The following is a 24450-nucleotide window of genomic DNA, read 5'->3' as shown; positions in this document are numbered from 1 at the left end:
GACTCAAGGTAGGGAGATCTTCAGGGGCTTAGTGTTAGGTTTATTTAAGGGGGGTTTGGGTTAGATTAGGGGTATGTGGGTGGTGGGTTGTAATGTTGGGGGGGGTATTGTATGTTTTTTTTTACAGGCAAAAGAGCTGAACTTCTTGGGGCATGCCCCGCAAAGGGCCCTGTTCAGGGCTGGTAAGGTAAAAGAGCTTTGAACTTTAGTAATCTAGAATAGGGTAGGGCATTTTTTTTATTTTGGGGGGCTTTCTTATTTTATTAGGGGGCTTAGAGTAGGTGTAATTAGTTTAAAATTGTTGTAATATTTTTCTTATGTTTGTAAATATTTTTTTATTTTTTGTAACTTAGTCCTTTTTTATTTTTTGTACTTTAGTTAGTTTATTTCATTGTAGTTATTTGTAGGTATTGTATTTAATTAATTTATTGATAGTGTAGTGTTAGGTTTAATTGTAACTTAGGTTAGGATTTATTTTACCGGTAAATTTGTAATTATTTTAACTATTTTAGCTATTAAATAGTTCTTAACTATTTAATAGCTATTGTACCTGGTTAAAATAAATATTAATCCTAAAATAGCTATAATATAATTATAATTTATATTGTAGCTATATTAGGATTTATTTTACAGGTAAGTATTTAGCTTTAAATAGGAATAATTTATTTAATAAGAGTTAATTAATTTCGTTAGATTAAAATTATATTTAACTTAGGGGGGTGTTAGTGTTAGGGTTAGACTTAGCTTTAGGGGTTAATACATTTATTAGAATAGCGGTGAGCTCCAGTCGGCAGATTAGGGGTTAATAATTGAAGTTAGGTGTCGGCGATGTTAGGGAGGGCAGATTAGGGGTTAATACTATTTATTATAGGGTTAGTGAGGCGGATTAGGGGTTAATAACTTTATAATAATAGCGGTGCGGTCCGCTCAGCAGATTAGGGGTTAATAAGTGTAGGCAGGTGGAGGCGACTTTGAGGGGGGCAGATTAGGGGTTAATAAATATAATATAGGGGTCGGCGGTGTTAGGGGCAGCAGATTAGGGGTACATAAGTATAACGTAGGTGGCGGTCGGCAGATTAGGGGTTAAAAACATTTAATCGAGTGGCGGCGATGTGGGGGGACCTCGGTTTAGGGGTACATAGGTAGTTTATGGGTGTTAGTGTACTTTAGAGTACAGTAGTTAAGAGCTTTTTGAACCGGCGTTAGCCCAGAAAGCTCTTAACTACTGACTTTTTTCTGCGGCTGGAGTTTCGTCGTTAGATTTCTAACGCTCACTTCAGACACGACTCTAAATACCGGAGTTAGAAAAATCCCATTGAAAAGATAGGATACGCAATTGACGTAAGGGGATCTGCGGTATGGAAAAGTCGCGGCTGAAAAGTGAGGTAGCCTAAAACCGGAGGTAGCCTAAAACCAGCGTTAGGAGCCTCTAACGCTGGTTTTCACGGCTACCGCCAAACTCCAAATCTAGGCCTAAGGCAGCAGTGTTTGTAACTATATATAACTGCTATAAACATTTTTGCAAATACTGGTGCCACATGACTTAAAACATGTGCACGCTCCTGAGCTTACCTGAGCTTACTCTTTAACACTGAATTCCAAGAGATCCAAGCAAAACTGATAATGGAACAAATTAGAAATATAATATTGACGTTACTGACACTTTAAAGCAGTCTCTGATTGGCTAAGAACATGAGTTCATCCAGGCTTTTCAAAGGGTATATCCCTGAGCCACTCTACGATATTAAATATCTGCCATATAAAATAAAAAACATTTTTGACAGATTTTCGTAAAGGGGCATGAAGTCAAAATTAAACTTTCATGATTTAGATAAAGCATGCAGTTTTAAAACACTTTTTAAATTTACTTCTATTATCAAATTTACTTCCTTTTGGTATCCTTTTTTAAAAGCATATGTACATATGTCCAGCAGCAATGCACTTCTGGGAACTAGCCGGTAATTGGTGTCTACAGACATTCGCTACTTGTCTTTGGATAATCAGATGAGTTCAGCTAGCTCCCAGTATTGCATTGCTAATCGTGAGCCTCTACAGGGGTTAAACACATTTATATTCAAGCAATAGTGCAATAATAAATTGCTATAACATTTTATTTTTATACTTTTATGTCCCTTCATTTCTAATGTATACAAACAATACATATCTAAATTGAATTCCATGCCCCTCTAATTTCAAATTTATAAATGTGCCTTTATCTGTGAACCTTTGTACCAAAGCTATTAGTAACTCTTGCTATGCACAGCTTTATTATTATTTATATGTCTGCCACAATGTTGTTAACTATAATATATCATCAACACTGATCATTTGATACAATGGTGTAAATATATTTTTGAAATGCAAATGCTTCTGTTACTTTGTTTTTCAGTGAGTTTACAAATCACTAGTGACTTTATTTCTTGAACTTTTAACTCTTAAAGGGATATGAAATCCAAAAATGTTATTTTGTGATTCAGGCAGAACATACTAAATTTAAAAAGTTTTCAATTGACTTCAATGATCAAATTTGCTTAGTTCCCATGACATTCTCTGTTGAAGAGATACCTAGGTAGGCATTTGGAGCACTATGTGGTAGGATAAGTGCTGCCATATAGTGATCTTGCAAATGGATCACATTCTTGCAAAACTGCTGCTATATAGTGCTCCAGACACGTGTACGCTCCTAAACTTACATCTCTGCTTTTTAGACAAAAGATAACGTGAATTAATAAAAAATGATAATAAAAGTAATTTAGCAAGTTGTTTAAAATGTCTGCTCAATCTGATTCATGAAAGAAACAAATTGGGCTAAATTTCCAGATTCATTTTAAAAATCCAGAATGCTTTATATACATCATGTGTAAATAACACAAGCAACCATTTCAGGGGTTTGTACAGTGATATTTGTTGTGAAATAGATACAGTTTCTCCCCATTTCTATCTTTCAGATGTGCGGAAAACGTAAGCAGCAAAAGGAGCAGACAGGTGGTGTTTTAGTAGCAGAATTTGTACTTCAAAGTAAGTGAGAAAAGCAGCATAAAATCTAGAAACACAGAAACACTGAGCTCAGCTCTAATCTGTCCGAATTTCTGCTGAAAAGCATTGGCTTAGATTACAAGTGAAGTGAAAAAACCTTAGCACTAGTACTGCTTGTTAACATCATTCTAGAGGAATCAATAACAAATCTATAGTGGTCATATTAGAAGTCCAAAGTTATGTTTTATCAAACGAGCAGAAGTCTGGGGTGCACTAAGATCTGTATGTCGGATAGCGCATCTATGGGGGGCGATGTGCAGGAAAATTCTTTATTGGATATGACTAGAGTGCTAATAGTGCTCAAGTATTGGAGTTCTTCATGCAGTGCTGTGCTACATTATTAACAATAGTTTTCTAATTAGTATTGGAGTTCTTCATGCAGTGCTGTGCTACTGCTACATTATTAACAATAGTTTTTTAATTAGTATTGGAGTTCTTCATACAGTGCTGTGCTACATTATTAACAATAGTTTTTTAATTAGTATTGGAGTTCTTCATGCAGTGCTGTGCTATATTATTAACAATAGTTTTTTAATTAGTATTGGAGTTCTTCATACAGTGCTGTGCTACATTATTAACAATAGTTTTTTAATTAGTATTGGAGTTCTTCATGTAGTGCTGTGCTACATTATTAACAATAGTTTTTTAATTAGTATTGGAGTTCTTCATGCAGTGCTGTGCTACATTATTAACAATAGTTTTTTAATTAGTATTGGAGTTCTTCATGCAGTGTTGTGCTACATTATTAACAATAGTTTTTTAATTAGTATTGGAGTTCTTCATGCAGTGCTGTGCTACATTATTAACAATAGTTTTTTAATTAGTATTGGAGTTCTTCATACAGTGCTGTGCTACATTATTAACAATAGTTTTTTAATTAGTATTGGAGTTCTTCATACAGTGCTGTGCTACATTATTAACAATAGTTTTTTAATTAGTATTGGAGTTCTTCATACAGTGCTGTGCTACATTATTAACAATAGTTTTTTAATTAGTATTGGAGTTCTTCATACAGTGCTGTGCTACATTATTAACAATAGTTTTTTTAATTAGTATTGGAGTTCTTCATGTAGTGCTGTGCTATATTATTAACAATAGTTTTTTTAATTCAGGTGTTAAAAAGAGCTAAATTTTACAATAGTATTTTGTGCTGTCCATTAAAAATATAGGGCTGGCTAAAAACGTTTTGATCCCATTAACCCTTTAACAACCAACCCTTAAGGTCCAGCTCTGTACCCTGTATGGTGGCTGTCTCCTGGGCTGCTAGCGAGCCACTCTCAATCCTGTTGACTCAACCGTGCTATTTCTGTATACCTTAGGAATGAGGCAGTGCAGAAATAATGTAATGGAGGACACCCCAAGCTAGCGATCACAGGGACAGTGTGTCCCTGTGTCCCATGCCTGTCAGTGCAGTGACTCCATTCATGAGATACACTCTGCAATCAGCTTCTATCTCATTCTGCTACTTGAAGCCTGCATGTGAGGCTAGCTAGCAGCAGTGTTAATTTCGTTGACTAAAACTAGACTAAAACGAGTATAAAACTAAAGAAATTCTGATGACTAAAATATGACTAAAACTAAATCAAAATTTGCTGACAAAAACATTTTATGCAAGGTGTTATAATCAATCCATATCTAATTACTGCTCTTTTGTCAAATTTACGAAACTTAATTTTATTAAATTTTAAGATAAAGACATGTTATATACCACAACAATCTGTTAAATCTGTATTGCATGTTCAAACCTTAATAACATAAATAAAATCAGGTTAATAAACCTTTACTCCAGGAGTATATAATGAGTTTGGAAGTTCTAGAGCAGTGCTAATATTGTTGCCGAAACGTTTTTGAATCTGTGAACAATCAATTGATTCTTCCTATAGAAAAAAGCATAACCCACGAGTATGGGTTTAAGTTATGCTGTGCCTGTGCTAGCTGCAGAAACTTTTTGTTGTGTTAAGTTACTTGATACTTGTTTTAATTATTAACAGAGAACTGTTAATGTTTTTATATTGGGAAATATGTGCAATACAGTTTATAGTTTGTTTGTTTTTTATATTTTAAAGTTGCACTTCTGTTTGTTTATGAAACTTGGTTTTATTTCATTTTAAGTTTAATAAAATTTGCCATCAAAATTAACACTGGCTAGCAGCAGTACAGTAAATGTATAAAATCACTGAGACAGCTAGTCACAATGACTTAAAGTGATTGTAAAGTTTGGCTATGGAATCCACACTATCTATAATTATTTATAAAATAATTCATAAAATGAGGGGCACTTCTTAATCATGATTAAAGACGCTTTATTCTTAAAATAATTCCCATTTAGAGAAACATTGCGGCCTTCCTCTGCCCGCATTTCATACTCAATTTTTTTCTTTGATGGTGAATCCGGCTTCAGCCAACCGTTGCAAGTCCTACGAGCTGGACCCCAAAGGAGACACACAACGATTGGCTAAAGCCCATTTGGACCTATTGTTTATTATTTATTTTTAAAATGTATTATTATTTTTTCTGTAGCATAGGGGTCCCCCCTGTAGTGCAGCACCCCATTCCTCCCTCTCTCTTCAAAATATTTTTTGTCTGTTGTGTAGGGTCCCTCCCACTTCTGCCACTGGACTGCCCACCTGCCTCCCGCCTTCCCTCCCATATCTCCTGCCAACACCAACCTAGATCGTTTCAGACAGTGACAGAGACTGTGCCATTATCTTTAATGATCTGGCTATCTGCCTTGATATAGTAATGGAGTCTCGATCGTGCTCTGTTACCATATGATGGCCGATTCTGGAAGCCAATGAACAGCAGCTCCCGGCTGTTACTTAAATGGGTTAAAGGGTTATGGTTAAACCAATAGTGAGCAACAATGCCAAAATTGCTTGTGTCATTTAAACACAAAAAGCTGGAAAACCTTGGCCCTTAAGGGGTTAAGTTGCTTCGGTTAATATTTCACCATTCACTTGTAATACTAGATTGTGCGTTATTGTTTGCACAATGTTGTGCAAAAGATAACGCTACCTGTGCTATTGATTAAGCTCCACTTGTAATCTAGCCCATTATATACAAAATCTAATGCTTTAATACAATGAAAAAATAAAACATGTATAGAGCATAGGAGTGGGAAGGCATTTATCCATAGCACTACCCCTCAAACATGCTGCCACTCCCCTAAATCTGCTACCATAGGTACAAAACATGCTGCCCCTCCCCTAAATCTGCTACCATAGGCACAAAACATGCTGCCCCTCCTCTAAATCTGCTACCATAGGCACAAACATGCTGCCCCTCACCTAAATCTGCTACTATAGGTACAAACATGCTGCCCCTCCCCTAAATCTGCTACCATAGGCACAAACATGCTGCCCCTCCCCTAAATCTGCTACTATAGGTACAAACATGCTGCCCCTCCCCTAAATCTGCTACCATAGGCACAAACATGCTGCCCCTCCCCTAAATCTGCTACCATAGGTACAAACATGCTGCCCCTCTCCTAAATCTGCTACTATAGGTACAAACATGCTGCCCCTCCCCTAAATCTGCTACCATAGGCACAAACATGCTGCCCCTCCCCTAAATCTGCTACCATAGGCACAGAACATGCTGCCCCTCCCCTAAATCTGCTACCATAGGCACAAACATGCTGCCCCTCCCCTAAATCTGTTACCATAGGTACAAAATATGCTGCCCCTCACCTAAATCTGCTACTATATGCACAAACATGCTGCCCTCCCCTAAATCTGCTACTATAGGCACAAACATGCTGCCCCTCCCCTAAATCTGCTACCATAGGTACAAAATATGCTGCCCCTCACCTAAATCTGCTAATATAGGCACAAACATGCTGCCCCTCCCCTAAATTTGCTACCATAGGCACAGAACTTGCTGCCCCTCCCCTAAATCTGCTACTATATGCACAAACATGCTGCCCTCCCCTAAATCTGCTACCATAGGCACAAAACATGCCGGCCCTCACTTAAATCTGTTACCGTAGGCACAAACATGCTGCCCCTCCCCTAAATCTGCTACCATAGGCATAAACATGCTGCCCCTTCCATAAATCTGCTACCATAGGCACAGAACATGCTGCCCCTCCCCTAAATCTGCTACCATAGGCACAAACATGCTGCCCCTCCCCTAAATCTGCTACCATAGGCACAAAACATGCTGCCCCTCCCCTAAATCTGTTACCATAGACACAAAACATGCTGCCCCTCCCCTAAATCTGCTACCATAGACCACAACATGTTGCCCCTCTCCTAAATCTGCTAACATAGGCACAAAACATGCTGCCCCTCCCCTAAATCTGCTACCATAGGCACAAAACATGCTGCCCCTCCCCTAAATCTGCTACCATAAACACAAAACATGCTGCCCCTCTCTAAATCTGCTACCATAGACAACAACATGTTGCCCCTCCCCTAAATCTGCTACCATAGGCCCAGAACATGCCGCCCCTCCCCTAAATCTGCTACCATAGGCACAAAACCTGCTGCCCCTCCCCTAAATCTGCTAACATAGGCACAAAACATGCTGCCCCTCCCCTAAATCTGCTACCATAGGCACAAAACATGCTGCCCCTTCCCTAAATCTGCTACCATAGGCACAATCATTCTGCCCCTCCCTTAAATCTTCTACCATAGGCACAAAACATGCTGCCCCTCCCCTAAATCTGCTACCATAGGCACAAAACATGCTGCCCCTCCCCTAAATTTGCTACCATAGGCACAGAACATGCTGCCCCTCCCCTAAATCTGCTACCTTAGGCACAAAACCTGCTGCCCCTCCCCTAAATCTGCTAACATAGGCACAAAACATGCTGCCCCTCCCCTAAATCTGCTACCATAGGCACAAAACATGCTGCCCCTTCCCTAAATCTGCTACCATAGGCACAATCATTCTGCCCCTCCCTTAAATCTGCTACCATAGGCACAAAACATGCTGCCCCTCCCCTAAATCTGCTACCATAGGCACAAAACATGCTGCCCCTCCCCTAAATCTGCTACCATAGGCACAAAACATGCTGCCCCTCCCCTAAATGTGCTACCATAGGCACAAAACATGCTGCCCCTCCCCTAAATTTGCTACCATAGGCACAGAACATGCTGCCCCTCCCCTAAATCTGCTACCATAGGCACAAAACATGCTGCCCCTCCCCTAAATCTGCTACCATAGGCACAAAACATGCTGCCCCTCCCCTAAATGTGCTACCATAGGCACAAAACATGCTGCCCCTCCCCTAAATTTGCTACCATAGGCACAGAACATGCTGCCCCTCCCCTAAATCTGCTACCATAGGCACAAAACATGCTGCCCCTCCCCTAAATCTGCTACCATAGGCACAAAACATGCTGCCCCTCCCCTAAATTTGCTACCATAGGCACAGAACATGCTGCCCCTCCCCTAAATCTGCTACCATAGGCACAGAACATGCTGCCCCTCCCCTAAATCTGCTACCATAGGCACAAAACATGCTGCCCCTCCCCTAAATCTGCTACCATAGGCACAAAACATGCTGCCCCTCCCCTAAATCTGCTACCATAGGCACAAAACATGCTGCCCCTCCCCTAAATCTGCTACCATAGGCACAAAACATGCTGCCCCTCCCCTAAATCTGCTACCATAGGCACAAAACATGCTGCCCCTCCCCTAAATCTGCTACCATAGGCACAAAACATGCTGCCCCTCCCCTAAATCTGCTACCATAGGCACAAAACATGCTGCCCCTCCCCTAAATCTGCTACCATAGGCAAGGGCCTCTTTGGGCCACTTTTAATGATCTGTGTTGGTTGGAATAAATTACTAGTAACAGTGAGAACATTAAACTAACAGTAACAATAAACAGGAGGGTTCTTTTGACCAGTAAGGGGTAAAATGTGCTTCCGCAAGTAAAACGTTTGTGTCATCTAAAGGGACAGGATATTTTCTATGTTCGCTCTAAAACAGAATGCTTAAATTGAATTAGAACAGCTGCTCTTTCATAAACTTATTTGGACATAAATATTACCTATTATCTCACATAATAATTTCTTCTTTTTTTTGTAGATTCTGCAGCATCAAACTATTACAGTATTTCAGGTATTTTAAAAGAATATTTTGTACACTTGTAGATTCATGGTTCAGTGTAATTGCGTTTGTATTTTGATAACTGTATATGGGGGGAAAAAATATACGGCTAGATTTAGAGTTTTGTCGGTAACGACCCGCGTAGCTAACGCTGGCTTTTTTTCCCCTGCACCTTTTAAATACCGCTGGTATTTAGAGTTCACAGAAGGGCTGCGTTAGGCTCCAAAAAGGGAGCGTAGAGCATAATTTACCGCCACTGCAACTCTCAATACCAGCGGTGCTTACGGACGCGGCCAGCTTCAAAAACGTGCTCGTGCACGATTCCCCCATAGGAAACAATGGGGCTGTTTGAGCTGATAAAAAACCTAACACCTGCAAAAAAGCAGCGTTAAGGTCCTAACGCAGCCCCATTGTTTCCTATGGGGAAACACTTCCTAAGTCTGCACCTAACACTCTAACATGTACCCCCAGTCTAAACACCCCTAACCTTACACTTATTAACCCCTAATCTTCCGCCCCCGCTATCGCTGACCCCTGCATATTATTATTTACCCCTAATCTGCCGCTCCGTACACCGCCGCAACCTACGTTATCCCTATGTACCCCTAATCTGCTGCCCCTAACACCGCCGACCCCTATATTATATTTATTAACCCCTAATCTGCCGTCCCGAACGTCGCCTCCACCTACCTACAATAATTAACCCCTAATCTGCCGACCGGACCTCACCGCTACTCTAATAAATGTATTAACCCCTAAAGCTAAGTCTAACCCTAACACTAACACCCCCCTAAGTTAAATATAATTTAAATCTAACGAAATAAATTAACTCTTATTAAATAAATTAATCCTATTTAAAGCTAAATACTTACCTGTAAAATAAATCCTAATTTAGCTACAATATAAATTATAATTATATTGTAGCTATTTTAGGATTCATATTTATTTTACAGGCAACTTTTTAATTATTTTAACCATATTTTAACCAGGTACAATAGCTATTAAATAGTTAATAACTATTTAATAGTTACCTAGTTAAAATAATTACAAAATTACCTGTAAAATAAATCCTAACCTAAGTTACAATTAAACCTAACACTATGCTAACAATAAATAAATTAAATAAACTACCTACAATTATCTACAATTAAACCTAACACTACACTATCAATAAATTAATTAATTAAATACAATACCTACAAATAAATACAATGAAATAAACTAACTAAAGTACAAAAAAATAAAAAAGAACTAAGTTACAAAAAATAAAAAAATATTTACAAAAATTAGAAAAATATTACAACAATTTTAAACTAATTACACCTACTCTAAGCCCCCTAATAAAATAACAAAGACCCCCAAAATAAAAAAATGCCCTACCCTATTCTAAAATTAAAATAGAAAAGCTCTTTTACCTTACCAGCCCTGAAAAGGGCCCTTTGCGGGGCATGCCCCAAAGAATTCAGTTCTTTTGCCTGTAAAAAAAAGCATACAATACCCCCCCCCAACATTACAACCCACCACCCACATACCCCTAATCTAACCCAAACCCCCCTTAAATAAACCTAACACTAAGCCCCTGAAGATCTCCCTACCTTGTCTTCACCACGCCGGATTCACCGATCGATCCAGAAGAGCCTCCGATGTCTTGATCCAAGCCCAAGCGGGGGGCTGAAGATGTCCATGATCCGGCTGAAGTCTTCATCCAAGCGGGAGCTGAAGAGGTCCATGATCCGACTGAAGTCTTCTATCAAGCGGCATCTTAAATCTTCTTTCTTCCGGATCCATGTAGTTCATCCCGCCGACGCGGAACATCCATCTTCACCGACGACTTCCCGACGAATGACGGTTCCTTTAAGGGACGTTATCCAAGATGGCGTCCCTCGAATTCCGATTGGCTGATAGGATTCTATCAGCCAATCGGAATTAAGGTAGGAAAATTCTGATTGGCTGATGGAATCAGCCAATCAGATTCAAGTTCAATCGGAACAGCCAATAGAATGCAAGCTCAATCTGATTGGCTGATTGGATCAGCCAATCGGATTGAACTTGAATCTGATTGGCTGATTCCATCAGCCAATCAGAATTTTCCTACCTTAATTCCGATTGGCTGATAGAATCCTATCAGCCAATCGGAATTTGAGGGACGCCATCTTGGATGACGTCCCTTAAAGGAACCGTCATTCGTCGGGAAGTCGTCGGTGAAGATGGATGTTCCGCGTCGGCGGGATGAACTACATGGATCCGGAAGAAAGAAGATTGAAGATGCCGCTTGATAGAAGACTTCAGTCGGATCATGGACCTCTTCAGCTCCCGCTTGGATGAAGACTTCAGCCGGATCATGGACATCTTCAGCCCCCCGCTTGGGCTTGGATCAAGACATTGGAGGCTCTTCTGGATCGATCGGTAAACCCGGCGTGATGAAGTCAAGGTAGGGAGATCTTCAGGGGCTTAGTGTTAGGTTTATTTAAGGGGGGGTTTGGGTTAGATTAGGGGTATGTGGGTGGTGGGTTGTAATGTTGGGGGGGGGTATTGTATGTTTTTTTTTACAGGCAAAAGAGCTGAATTCTTTGGGGCATGCCCCGCAAAGGGCCCTTTTCAGGGCTGGTAAGGTAAAAGAGCTTATCTATTTTAATTTTAGAATAGGGTAGGGCATTTTTTTATTTTGGGGGTCTTTGTTATTTTATTAGGGGGCTTAGAGTAGGTGTAATTAGTTTAAAATTGTTGTAATATTTTTCTAATGTTTGTAAATATTTTTTTATTTTTTGTAACTTAGTTCTTTTTTATTTTTTGTACTTTAGTTAGTTTATTTCATTGTATTTATTTGTAGGTATTGTATTTAATTAATTTATTGATAGTGTAGTGTTAGGTTTAATTGTAGATAATTGTATGTAGTTTATTTAATTTATTTATTGATAGTGTAGTGTTAGGTTTAATTGTAACTTAGGTTAGGATTTATTTTACAGGTAATTTTGTCATTATTTTAACTAGGTAGCTATTAAATAGTAATTAACTATTTAATAGCTATTGTACCTGGGTAAAATAAATACAAAGTTGCCTGTAAAATAAATATTAATCCTAAAATAGCTACAATATAATTATAATTTATATTGTAGCTATATTAGGGTTTATTTTACAGGTAAGTATTTAGCTTTAAATAGGAATAATTTATTTAATAAGAGTTAATTTATTTCGTTAGATTTAAATTATATTTAACTTAGGGGGGTGTTAGGTTAAAAAAAAATATATTAGAGTAGCGGTGAGGTCCGGTCGGCAGATTAGGGTTTAATGCTTGAAGTTAGGAGGCGGCGATGTTAGGGAGGGAAGATTAAGGGTTAATACTATTTATTATAGGGTTATTGAGGCGGGAGTGAGGCGGATTAGGGGTTAATACATTTATTATAGTAGCGGTGAGGTCCGGTCGGCAGATTAGGGGTTAATAAGTGTAGGTAGGTGGAGGCGACGTTGGGGGCGGCAGATTAGGGGTTAATAAATATTATGTAGGTGTCGGCGGTATTAGGGGCAGCAGATTAGGGATACATAGGGATAACGTAGGTGGCGGCGGTGTGCAGTCGGGGGGCCTCGGTTTAGGGGTACATAGGTAGTTTATGGGTGTTAGTGTACTTTAGAGCACAGTAGTTAAGAGCTTTATGAACCGGCGTTAGCCCAGAAAGCTCTTATCTCCTATTTTTTTTCTGCAGCTGGAGTTTTGTCATTAGATTTCTAACGCTCACTTCAGCCAAGACTCTAAATACCGACGTTAGAAAGATCCCATTGAAAAGATAGGATACGCAATTGACTTAAGGGGATCTGCGGTATGGAAAAGTCGCGGCTGCAAAGTGAGCGTTAGACCCTTTCCTGACTCTAAATAACAGCGGGCGGCCAAAACCAGCGTTAGGAGCCTCTAACGCTGGTTTTGACGGCTACCGCCCAACTCTAAATCTTGGCGATAGATTCTTAAAGGAACACTGCACTGTATTTTGAACATTAAAGTAGTCCTAATGACTTGTTTATACCAGCTGCATAGTAATAAATTGCTCATTTAGGTTTATATTTGTAACTGGAATAGCTAGTTTTGGTAATCAAAAATATAACCCATAAAAAAAATGTCAGTACCTGAGTATTGGTTGGCCATGGTGTATATATTATAGAGACAGGTAAGATAAACTGGTCTGATCGTCCTGCAGACTCATCCCATAAGATAAACAAGTCTGCTCTTCCCACAGACTCATCCCATAAGATAAACAGGTCTGCTCTTACTGCATACTTAGCCCATATGGTTAACAGGTTTGCTCTTCCTGCAGACTCAGCGTATTTAAATGAGTATGCTTATGAAAACGATGGGTTAAGGTTAGCTATTTCAAATACTAAAATAAACCTAAAGATACAATGTGCAATACATTTCATACTCTACAGTTGGTATAACAACAAAAAATATTTTTTATGTATACGGTATATATATATATATATATATATATATATATATATATACACACACACACACATAAATTGTTACCATGCACTGTTTTAATTTGGGGGTTGGACAGGGACTATTATATGAAAAATACATAGAATAATGTTGTTTCATTTTCTTTAATCATCTCTGTAGTTGTTCTTCGCTGGCTGTCTCTCTATGTGGCCTTGCACAGGAAGCTTCTTTAAAATATTCAGTATGAGAATTCCTTGTTAGCTGTGCAAGAAAGTGGAATCTCCATACTATTTGCATGCACATCCTCAGGAAACCACCCAACCGAGTCTTGAATTGGATTTGGTGTTTCAACATTAATCTCAACTATTTGCCTCGGAAACTTATGGGATACGTAAAACTTACAGGATCTGATTAATTTTTGACAACGTTTCTATTTCACAATGGTGCATTACAAATGTAAATAGATCTTTTGACCTCAAAATGTTGTATTGTTGTATTTGATGCTTTTAGTTTTATTTCATATTTACACACTTTCATTTCCATAAAATACTGAGTTACAATGCGCAAGAGATCTGGGACAAAAATGATAGTACTGAAATAATATACAAGAAGCAGAGTGATTGAGTAACAATGCACCAAACACATATATGTCAATAATGTTATTGGTACAGAGAGCTGAATTCACTAAGTAGAGAAACCTCCAAGGGGGGGGGGGGTCCCTCCAGTGCTAGGATTTTCTTTACTAAGTAAGGAGCCCTACAAATTATAAGATACTATTGTAATAAGAATTGGAATATTTGTATCGGAAATATTTCTTATTGAATTTAATTTAATTAGAAAAGTAAACCTAAGAAAGCAAGAGAGAAATAGAGATGGTGGTTTGGATTAACTCTTCAATAAAGAGCTGATTTACTAATAATTAATATGCAGAGCTCCAACTGTCATGAATTGTATCGACTGTCATGGTTTGGAAGTTCTGTCCTGTTGTCCCTTCTACTGTGTTCCCCAAGCTGAGCAATTCTAAACCCCACCAGAAAATGCCCAACAATGGGCAAAATCTCCAGACCACTCAACTCCACCTCATGCCACCTGAATTTACCACATGTTGACAAACCACACCCTCAGATTACCTGACTTCAACCCATGTCCCTCAGCCCGAACCCAGACAACTTGACCTCATCCATTGTTGCCTATTCATACCTGGGATCATCTGACTACACCCAATGTCACCCATGTGAACCCCATGTTGTTCAACCCCAACCCCAGATCACACATCTTCACTGTTTGTCACCCAGTCACACCCTTGGGCCCCCTGTATGTCACCTAGTCACACCCTTGGGCCCCCTGTATGTCACCTAGTTACACCCTTGGGCCACCTGACTCCAACTAATTTCACCCATGCACAACACTGGACCAACTGACTCCACCCAAAGTCATTTGGCACCATCCCATGTCACAAACCCACACCCTCAGACCACCTGGCTCCCGCTATGTTGCCAGTCACTATCTGTTACAAGTTGTGCTGATTGGCACATATTATGCTCAAGTCAGGTGTGTTGTATATTGTCATAATTGACCCCATATTCCAATATTCATTTCAGATATCAATTTCAAAAGAACCTAATTAACAACTATGTTAAGTTGACTTGAATATGCAAACAGATTTTAAATATTGGTTTTCCTTTCAAAATGTGTCTACATAATAAAAAGTAACTACTAAACCAACAAACAACATTTATAGGGACAAAAAAACCCTCTAAAAATGCTCATATTATATATGAAAGAGCACTAATTAGAGATGAAAAAATACCTTTTGCACGAAAAAAGGATACAACAGTTTATGTTTATTTTGAAGCTAACAGGAAGTGCCACTGTGCCTAAAGGACTGACTTCTCATTGGCTGATACTTTATTAGTGGACAAGAATATTTTTCTTCTCAGTACAGGAACATTGTTTTTACAAACAAAAAACTTCAGTGCCCTATTCTTAAAAGCAAAAAAACATACAAAATTATTGTTGTTTCCCTTTAATGCATTTCTAGCTTACATTTTATAATATATTGCTATTCTTATGGTAAAGAAAATAAAAATATAGGCAAAATGACTTAAAAAGTACTTAATTCCAGAAAATATAATGTAGAATTTGTTATGTGATATTGTAGTATTAGTTTAATGGTAGAGTGTTAGATAAATAAATGTTATCTATTTACGTTATCAAATGTCTGGCAGCATAAAACATTGTTTTTGTCGTTCTAAGAAAGATCCAACAGCTGTTACATTTTATATCGGACCTGTCTGTCAAGGCAATAATTAGACATGATGGCTAGAATAAAGTGACAGTAAACACTTGTATAATATAATATCATTTTTTTTTTAATTTTGTGTAGTTAAAAAAAAAATGTTGCAATATACTTTCAGTATTTATGTTGACTCCTTTAACTGTACTTTACCTCTGCAAATTTACTAGCCCAATCCTGCACAATATGTGTCCCTAATTGTCTACAGCAGAGATGATAAGAAGAGAACTGCTTTCTAACATAATGACTGTGGCTAGTCTTGTTTGTTCCAGTAACAAGTATGGATTGGCTCCTCTAAGTAAGGCAAATGGTTGGTGGTGTTTGACTATTGGAAATAATTGCAGCAAAAAAAGGTGATAATGCATCCAAAACACTTTCAAACTCACCCAGTATGTTGGTTTATTGGAAGACAGCAGCAAAATGCTATAATTGCAAGGTGTGTACTGTCTCTTTAACTGAAGAATGGCTGAGCATATTGATAGGGTAGCAAGTTGGTAATGGAGTGAAGATCACAATATCCAGGAATATTAATCAGCAGCCTATCTGTATTCATGACACCTTAATAAAAGCTGCATTTTATACAATGTCTTTATGCACAAACAGGATTCAAATGTCTGTCACTAGGAACTTTCTGTATTTTCATTTTGTTGTCCATGTTTAATGAAGAGTTTTGTGTTCTTATTTTATTTTTATTTTTGTTGTAATTTGAAGAAACATTCATCCCAATGATGTCTGTTCTGGCAATTGGTCCAAATAAATCCATAAACAAACCTCAATTCTTGCAAATGTATTTATTTATATTTCATTTACAGAGCTGGACACCTCTTCCTGGAGTACATAAAATACAGTGTTGATTTGAAAATGGGTCAATTTAAAGGGATATGAAACAGGGCTCCTTTAGTAAAAAAAAAAAAAAAAAAAAAGAAGTTAAATCAAAGCAAACATAAAAAAAACAGAGTTAAAATCATCAAACTTACTTATTTTCTTGCTAAATGAGCACTTATAAATTCCCAGTGTAGCCCCTGTCTGCAGCTAAATAACAGAGCTATAATTTCAGGTTTACTGACTTTGCAGCAAAAGTCCTCTACTGAGCATGGGTAATAAACTGATCGCAACTATTTTAGTTGTCACATAGCATAGCTGTTCTTTTGCCTTTGTGTAGAGACCCTACCTCTCTTATGGGGCAGTGACCGGAAGTAATGGACTCTTTAACAATGACGTTAAAAGAAAAGAAATACAAAGTAAAATCCTTTTAAGATGATGATTAATAAAGATGTGCATTAGTTTTGTTAAGAATGCACATTAGTAACAAATATTAGGTATGTGCACAGATCTTAGAGTGGGGATCTTTTAAAGGAAACAATCCGGCTACTAAAATATTCGAAGGGAACGAGCTGCTGCTTACTTCCGTATTCTGATTCTCACAAAGGATCTGTATGCCCATCTATAACAAATATATACGGATAATCGTTCAGTTTTAACAAAACGAATATCCGACCGAATGCATCAACTAATTTAAAGAATAAGGAATTTATACTAACAAAATCCATTAGTATATATTCGTTATCCTTTAAATTAGATTTTAAAGGTAAATACCTATAGCATGACGAGAGCCTCACTAATCTGACCCTTCTTTGCAGAGCCCAGGGGCCACGCTTGTAGGAGTATTAGAGCAGCTGGATTAGTTTAGACTCTGTAATAAAGAGTCAGATTAGCGAGGCCCCCACCACGCTAGAGGCAGCTGTCACAGAACAGGCACAGCTCAGATCACTTGAGAGAGACAGTGCCTGACATGTTAGTGTTATTAATTCAGTTACCCTCCTCACCCAATGTTTGTATCATATCATAAAGTGAGTTATATATTTAGGCAAATTCTGCTTGTATTACAACTGTGTGTTACCCATGTAGGTACCACCAAGATCCTTTATTATCTCTACAACACAGAAAACACCTGACTATGAAATAGACTAAAGTCACCATAACATTACAAGATGTCTATTTTAATGGTTCCCCTAAGTCTGGGACTCTTCATTAAAAATAATTAGAAACAGATTTTGTCTCCTGAGAAAATGACTTCTCAAGCTCTTACCTGAGGCTGGAAGTGAAGAGGGTCTTCAAGATTATCGGGGAAGTCTGGCAGAGGCATACCGAAGCCCAATTTACCCTTTAGCCAAAATGTTGTTTGCCTTCCTTTGCCCTGTTAGATATATTAAAATAGTGCATTATTCCTGAGCATTAAAGGGACCTATGTAATGAAAAACAAACAAACTACGTTTGCAGAGTACTTACATTATTTATTTTGCTTAATTTTTCTGTTATTTAGCTAAGAAAACAGTTTTTTCCTACTGCCTCCAGAGAGACTAATGTGTATCCTACAAACTTTGTCTAGCCATGTAACATGCTACACACTGATTGCTTGACAACTCCAGGAGCTCATTTATATCTAACTGACCACAGCAAAGGAGATACGTTCAACAATACTCAATAAGCTTTTCAGTTAGTTTTATGCAGATATTTTGAATCACAGTGCCTAAAAGGACAAGAAACCCAATTTTTTTTTCTTTCTTGGTTTAGACAGAGCATAGTTTTAAAAAGCTTTTCAATTTACTTCTGTCATCAAATTTGCTTCATTCTCTTGATATCTTTTGTTGAAGCAGCAGCAATGCACTACTGGGAGCTAGCTAAAAACATCAGATGAGCCAATGAAAAATAGCATATATGTGCAGCAATCAACCAGCAGCTAGCTCCCAGTAGTACACTGCTGCTCCTGAGCCTACGTAGATATGTTATTCAACAAAGAACACCAAGATAACAAAGCAAATTAGATAACAGAAGTAAATTAGAAAGTTGTTTAAAGGTGTATGCTCTGTCTGACTCATGAAAGAAAAAAATTGTGTTTTATGTCCCTTTAATAGCTGATATATACTGTGCACATCTAAAAATGAGTTTAATGCCCCTTTAATACTGTAACACTTTGTGAAAAAATCAGAGCAACCTTTCCAGTTACAAAGATCTCATATATGGTATATGTGTGCGGCTCATAAGCAATACAGTTTGCAGAATTCTCTCGCTTTTAAACCAGATTAACCGTATGCATTTGCATTACATACCTTGATTTGTATAGTTCCTCTCTCCTTTAAATCATAACCTCCAATCCCTTTTAGAGCTATTGCAGTTGCCTCAGAAACATGAATCCGAAGAGCTGGAAGGAAACAGTCATATTTATTATTGGGGGAAATACTACATGTGGCATAGATCTATTTCAATTAAAATAATTGTCTCAAGGTCAAGGACTGGTACTAAATGGAAAAATGATGAGGAACAGAGATGGAGGAGGGACAGGACACATGGTCAGAGGCATAAGCAAAGATGAAACAAGAACAAGAATGGGAGAAACTGAAAACAGGGTAAGGAACAATTAACAGCAGAGGACTGGGTTATATATACCAACAGAGGACATCACACATCATCAAGAGCAGAGAGACAAGGAATCAGAAAGAGGGACCGTTTCAAAACAAAGTCAATGCAAGAGATATATGGAGGGCTGGGGACAAAATCCAGAACTGGAGTTAGAGATAGGACAGATCCTGAAATAGGGACCAGCAGAAAGCTGAGTAAGAACATAAACCAGCAGAGAACTGGGCATGGAAATTGGGCCAGCAGAGAACAGAGTATGAAACATGGACAAGCAGAGAACTTGGTGAGGAATAGGGACCAGCAGAGAACTGGGCATAGAAAAGGGGCCAGCCAAGAATTGGGCATGGAACACAGATAAGAAAAGAACTAGGCATAGAAAAAGGACCATAAGAGAGCTGGGCATGGAACATTGACAAGAAGAGAACTAGGCATAGAGAAAGGACCATCAGAGCGCTGGGCATGGAACACTGACAAGAAGAGAAGTAGGCATAAAATATGGACCATTAGCGAACTGAGTATGGAACAGGGACAAGAAGAGAACTGGGCATGGAACACGAACAAGAATAGAGATGAGCATAGAAAAGGGACTATGAGAGAACTGGGCATGGAACACAGACAAGAAGTGAACTAGGCATAAAAAAGGGATCATTAGACAACTTATTATGGGACACGGACAAGAAGAGAACTAAGTATAGAAAAGGGATCATCTGATAGCTGGGCATGAAACACTATCAAGAAGAGAACTAGGCATAGAAAAGGGACCATTAGAGAACTGGGCATGGAACACAGACAAGAAGAGAACTAAGTATAGAAAAGGGACCATCTGATAGCTGGGCATGGAACACTATCAAGAAGAGAACTAGGCATAGAAAAGGGACCATTAGAGAACTGGGCATGGAACACAGACAAGAAGAGAACTAAGTATAGAAAAGGGATCATCAGATAGCTGGGTATGGAACTGGAATAAGAAAAGAAATGGACATACAAAAAGCAGAGAACTGGCCATGGAACAGGGACAAGAAGTGAATTGGAAACAATTAAAGAAAGGAGTCCCATTGGATTAAAGAGTCTTGTGTAACTGTGGTTTATTGGACAATGCCAAAGTCACAGACAGTAACTCCTGACGTGCATGTGCGCATCCACAAAATGCGTCAGGCGTTACTGTCTGTGACTTTTGGCATTGTCCAATAAACCCCAGTTACACAAGACTCTGTGATCCAGCGTGACTCCTTTCTTTACTTGTTTGCATTCCATCATGGTTGGGAATACCATTTATATCACGCTAAATCTATCACTGGAACTTTTCCTCTACATGAGGTGCCGTCCCCCTTCTTCCTCCCAATAGCCTATCATCTACAGCTTCACTGGTGATGCACCAGGAAGCTACCTGACTGGGACCACACCCACCGAGGATCGGAACACCAAACCACAGGACCACAGACTGGATTGGCTTCAGAGGGGTCTTATCACTCGTTTGGAGCTGATCCAGGACAGGGGTCCAGGCGACACTTAGGATACCAGCACATTTGAGCAGAAGGATTCGGAACTGTGGAGGTTTACTCACTGAATGGCTCCAGACTATACCGTCTATCTTCAAGTGCTACATACATATAGGCAGAAGTGAAGGTAAGGGGGTAAGGCTTAAGGACACTTTTGATTGACCTTTTACTCCAGTCCTGGACTAACTAGTACCGTACTGAAACTGGGACTCTCTAAAAATTCCAGATATTGCCTCACTTCACTTTGAATTGATGAGACATTTGGAATCCTCTGGCTACTCCTCATTGTTTAATTTTTTTGTTGCAAGAAGTGAATTGGGTCAGGAACATGGACCATTAGAGAACTGGATCAGGTAAAGAGACCAGCAGAGAACTAGGCAAGGGACAGAGGCCAACGTAGAACTGTGCCACTGTCACAAATAAGTAGATAACAGGGTCAGGCACACAGACCAGCAGAAAAGTTAAAATTCAGAGAGAATCATAGAAATCTGATCTGGTCATACCTTTATGTAACTTCAATTAGAATAAAAATGTAACAGACAGCAAACCTACAAGAGGATTACAATATATTGCTTAGTTATCATGTTTTCTTCAATCAACCTCCAACATTGCTTACTTAGTAAACTGGAATGCGGCATGAGATATGTGGAGATGATACGCAACACATAAAGGGAGTGTTTTTGTCATTGAATCTTTAGGGAATCTAAAACTCTATAATTAGGTAATGGAACCTCCACAAACAAATTTCTCACTGTTATTGCACTAACTAGCAAAGGACCTTAGGTATACGCACGTAAACTGTTGCTTTCCATTCGTGATGCTGTGTTCACAGTGTCTCCAAACAGACAGTACCTGGGCATTGTGACTCCAACCACACCAGCCACCACTGGACCTGCACTTGTAAAGGAATGAGATTACCATGTCAGTTTTAATGAGGTGATGTAAAATAAATAAATAAAAGAACAGTTAAGGGGACAACAAAATATTTTTGTTTCTTTTTTGCATCTAAAAGATAAGATTTTATAATGTATATGTATGGCTTTTTATGGATGTTCCTGTGCTAAATAAATCTTTTTTTATTTTTTATTTTATGCTTGTGGGGTATATCACTGTTCACAAATAGAACTGTCAGAGTTTTGCCTAGCAGCCAGTGACAAATCTTTTCCTAGGAATAAGTTGTGCATAGGCATAAAATTCCTGTTAGTTTAAAAATAAGTTCAAGTTCATAAGCAGAATAGATTTGTTTTTAGTTTAACATTTCTTTAAAGGGATATTACATGTAAAAATATGATTTATGATGCATATCAAACAACAAATAAACATGTTGAAAAGCTGAGTAATTTGCATTTGAAATTAACAGGAAACACATGTGTATGCACTCCCGATATCATAGCTCACAGGCTGATAAGGACAACTATAGCAGCTCTATTGGTGAACAGGGACTCACCTGTCCCTTTACCATTGCCTGTCTTCTAATGGCAGGTACAGATCGTTCGTACCAGTATTAAGACCAATGCGAAGTTTCAGCTTTTCAGTAGGCATGTGTCTGATTGAGAAGGTCATCATCGCGCTAAGAAAGTGCAGAGACATTGTAGAAATTTCCTCTACATGCCGCATTCCATTGTGTATTGGGAGGCCACTGGCAACCATGTAGGCATCTCCAATGGTTTCCACCTACAGTGGACAGAAAAGGTATTAACATCTTGCTCAGATCACTTAATTATTCATCTCTAGGGAAATAAGAATTTGACCTCCATTGTAGAATTCCTAATTGTATAGCATGCTGTGGAACTGTCACAAGTTAGCACCTCTGTACCTATATCCCTTCCCCCATTTTCACTAAAATGTTTAAGTCCCAGTTTCTGTTAAATACACCTGGAGCCTCCCTAGCCCTACCCGGGAATGTTCAAATCCCACCTAACCCTTCTACAAATGTCCAAAAGGCTACCCAACTCCACCTCATATTACTGAACTTCACCTACAGAATGCCCAGATTCTGCCAATTTGATTGCCTATACTCATGCCTGATCTTGACTTATGTCAAGACTTATGTCTGTATGTAGTTGTAGAAAGCAACCTATAGATATGTGCTTATTATGTATTTATGCATAAAGTATTTAAAATTAGTCTCCTTTCCTTGAAATGATTTACATTCTAGAAGGAATGCAAAAATCATGTTATATTTTTTTCTCTGTCTTGTTATTATATTGTCACACACAGAGGCATCTCTAGATTTAATGAGGCCTTAGCCACAACTAAACTATGAAAAAAATGCAACAATATCTCCCAATATATTGATTTGTAAAAACTTTATATATTTGTCATGCAAGGGTCTCCAATGCAAGCATGGAATTTTACCTATGGCTCATACATTTTTGCATTATTCTACATACATTTATACACAAACTCTGTCAACTGGGTCATGAGAAGTATGTGGCTCCTAAATGTGACATAAATCCTTCAACATGTATATAAAAATACAGGGAAAGTCATAGCGCATGATTGTTTAAAAGATCATTTTAATGCAAACTATAGCGATAACATCTTATAATCTGATTTACACATCAGCAAGCCATCATTATGCAACAGTTGCAATACAGTTTAATCTAAACTAAATATCTATTTTCTTTATGCATCTGCCACAAAACACCATGGCAAGATTACATATGCTTTTGCGGGCGACGCCGGTTTTTACGCAGTTTTGGTATCACATATATGGCGCTGCATATAAATGCGGCACGTATATTTCACCCATCGCCCGCAATTTTTACACCAATAAGCTAACATAGAACCGCGTCGCAAATCGGCATCACATATTTAGCGCAAAGAATTACGCGCCGAAAATGGAGAAATTTTACACCATTTTCACCTCGCCACACATAGGCAGGCGCAGCAAGCCTTACGCTGAGTATGAAAGTACTGTAACTCCCGTAACTGGCTGAAAATATTAACTAACACCTAACGCATGCGCAATATCTATCTACCTGTCAACTGCCAACCCCCACGGCAATAACTAATAAAGTACATTGACCCCTAATCCGCCATTAGCCCATATTGCATAAACCTAATAATGTATTAACCCCTAATCCGCCATTCACCCACATTGCAATCTACCTAATAAAACTATTAACCCCTAATACATCATTAACCCATATCGCAATAAACCAAAGTAATCTATTAACCCCTAAACCGCCAAACCCCCACATCGCAATAAACCTAATTTCATTATTAAGCCCCCTAACCTAACACCCCCTAAATTAACCCCAAATTACATAAAATAATAAAATACTAAATTACAATTAAAATAAAAAATCCTAACAATACTTAAAAAAAAAACTTAAATTAAAATAATCTGAAATTACAAAAAATAAAAAAGTCTAAAATTACAGAAAATAATAAACCAAATTATCAAAAATAAAAAAATTAAACCTAATCCCTATGAAAATAAAAAAGCCCCCCCAAAATAAAAACATCCCCAAATCTAATACTAAACTACAAATAGGGTTTTTTGTAGGGCATTGCCCTAAGTTAAACAGCTCTTTTGCATTAAAAAAAAATACTAAGTTCCCCCTCTAACAGTAAAACCCACCAAACTACCCACCAAATCCCCCAAAATAAAAAAACTAAACTACCCATTGCCCCTAAAGGGGCATTTTTATCGGCATTACCCTTAAAAAGACATTCAGCTCTTTTACTGCCCTTAAAAGGGCATT

At 38.3% G+C, this 24450-nt stretch overlaps 2 protein-coding genes across 2 annotated transcripts in view; one reads left to right on the top strand and one right to left on the bottom strand.

Annotated features, from left to right (window-relative positions):
- Positions 1-14806, top strand: part of TECTB (tectorin beta) — a 48291-nt gene extending 33485 nt beyond the window's left edge. Inside the window, exons 9-11 of the mRNA XM_053691766.1 lie at positions 2949-3018; positions 9076-9108; positions 13706-14806. Of these exons, the coding sequence (XP_053547741.1) occupies positions 2949-3018; positions 9076-9108; positions 13706-13758 (156 nt within the window). The 3' untranslated portion in view covers positions 13759-14806. The remainder of the gene's footprint in view (positions 1-2948; positions 3019-9075; positions 9109-13705) is intronic.
- A 1680-nt stretch (positions 14807-16486) lies between these two features.
- The window catches only part of LOC128640521 (guanylate cyclase 2G-like), a 153193-nt gene continuing 145229 nt past the window's right edge, over positions 16487-24450 (bottom strand). The window contains exons 19-23 of the mRNA XM_053692994.1: positions 22237-22411; positions 21531-21629; positions 18932-19023; positions 17911-18018; positions 16487-16716 (exon numbers count right to left, since the gene is read on the bottom strand). Coding sequence (XP_053548969.1) covers positions 16693-16716; positions 17911-18018; positions 18932-19023; positions 21531-21629; positions 22237-22411 — 498 coding nt within the window. The 3' untranslated portion in view covers positions 16487-16692. The remainder of the gene's footprint in view (positions 16717-17910; positions 18019-18931; positions 19024-21530; positions 21630-22236; positions 22412-24450) is intronic.

This window comes from Bombina bombina, chromosome 9, assembly GCF_027579735.1.
Source record: "Bombina bombina isolate aBomBom1 chromosome 9, aBomBom1.pri, whole genome shotgun sequence".
In the NCBI taxonomy this organism is placed as follows: Eukaryota; Metazoa; Chordata; class Amphibia; order Anura; family Bombinatoridae; genus Bombina; species Bombina bombina.
This window is presented reverse-complemented; position numbering and strand designations above follow the sequence as displayed.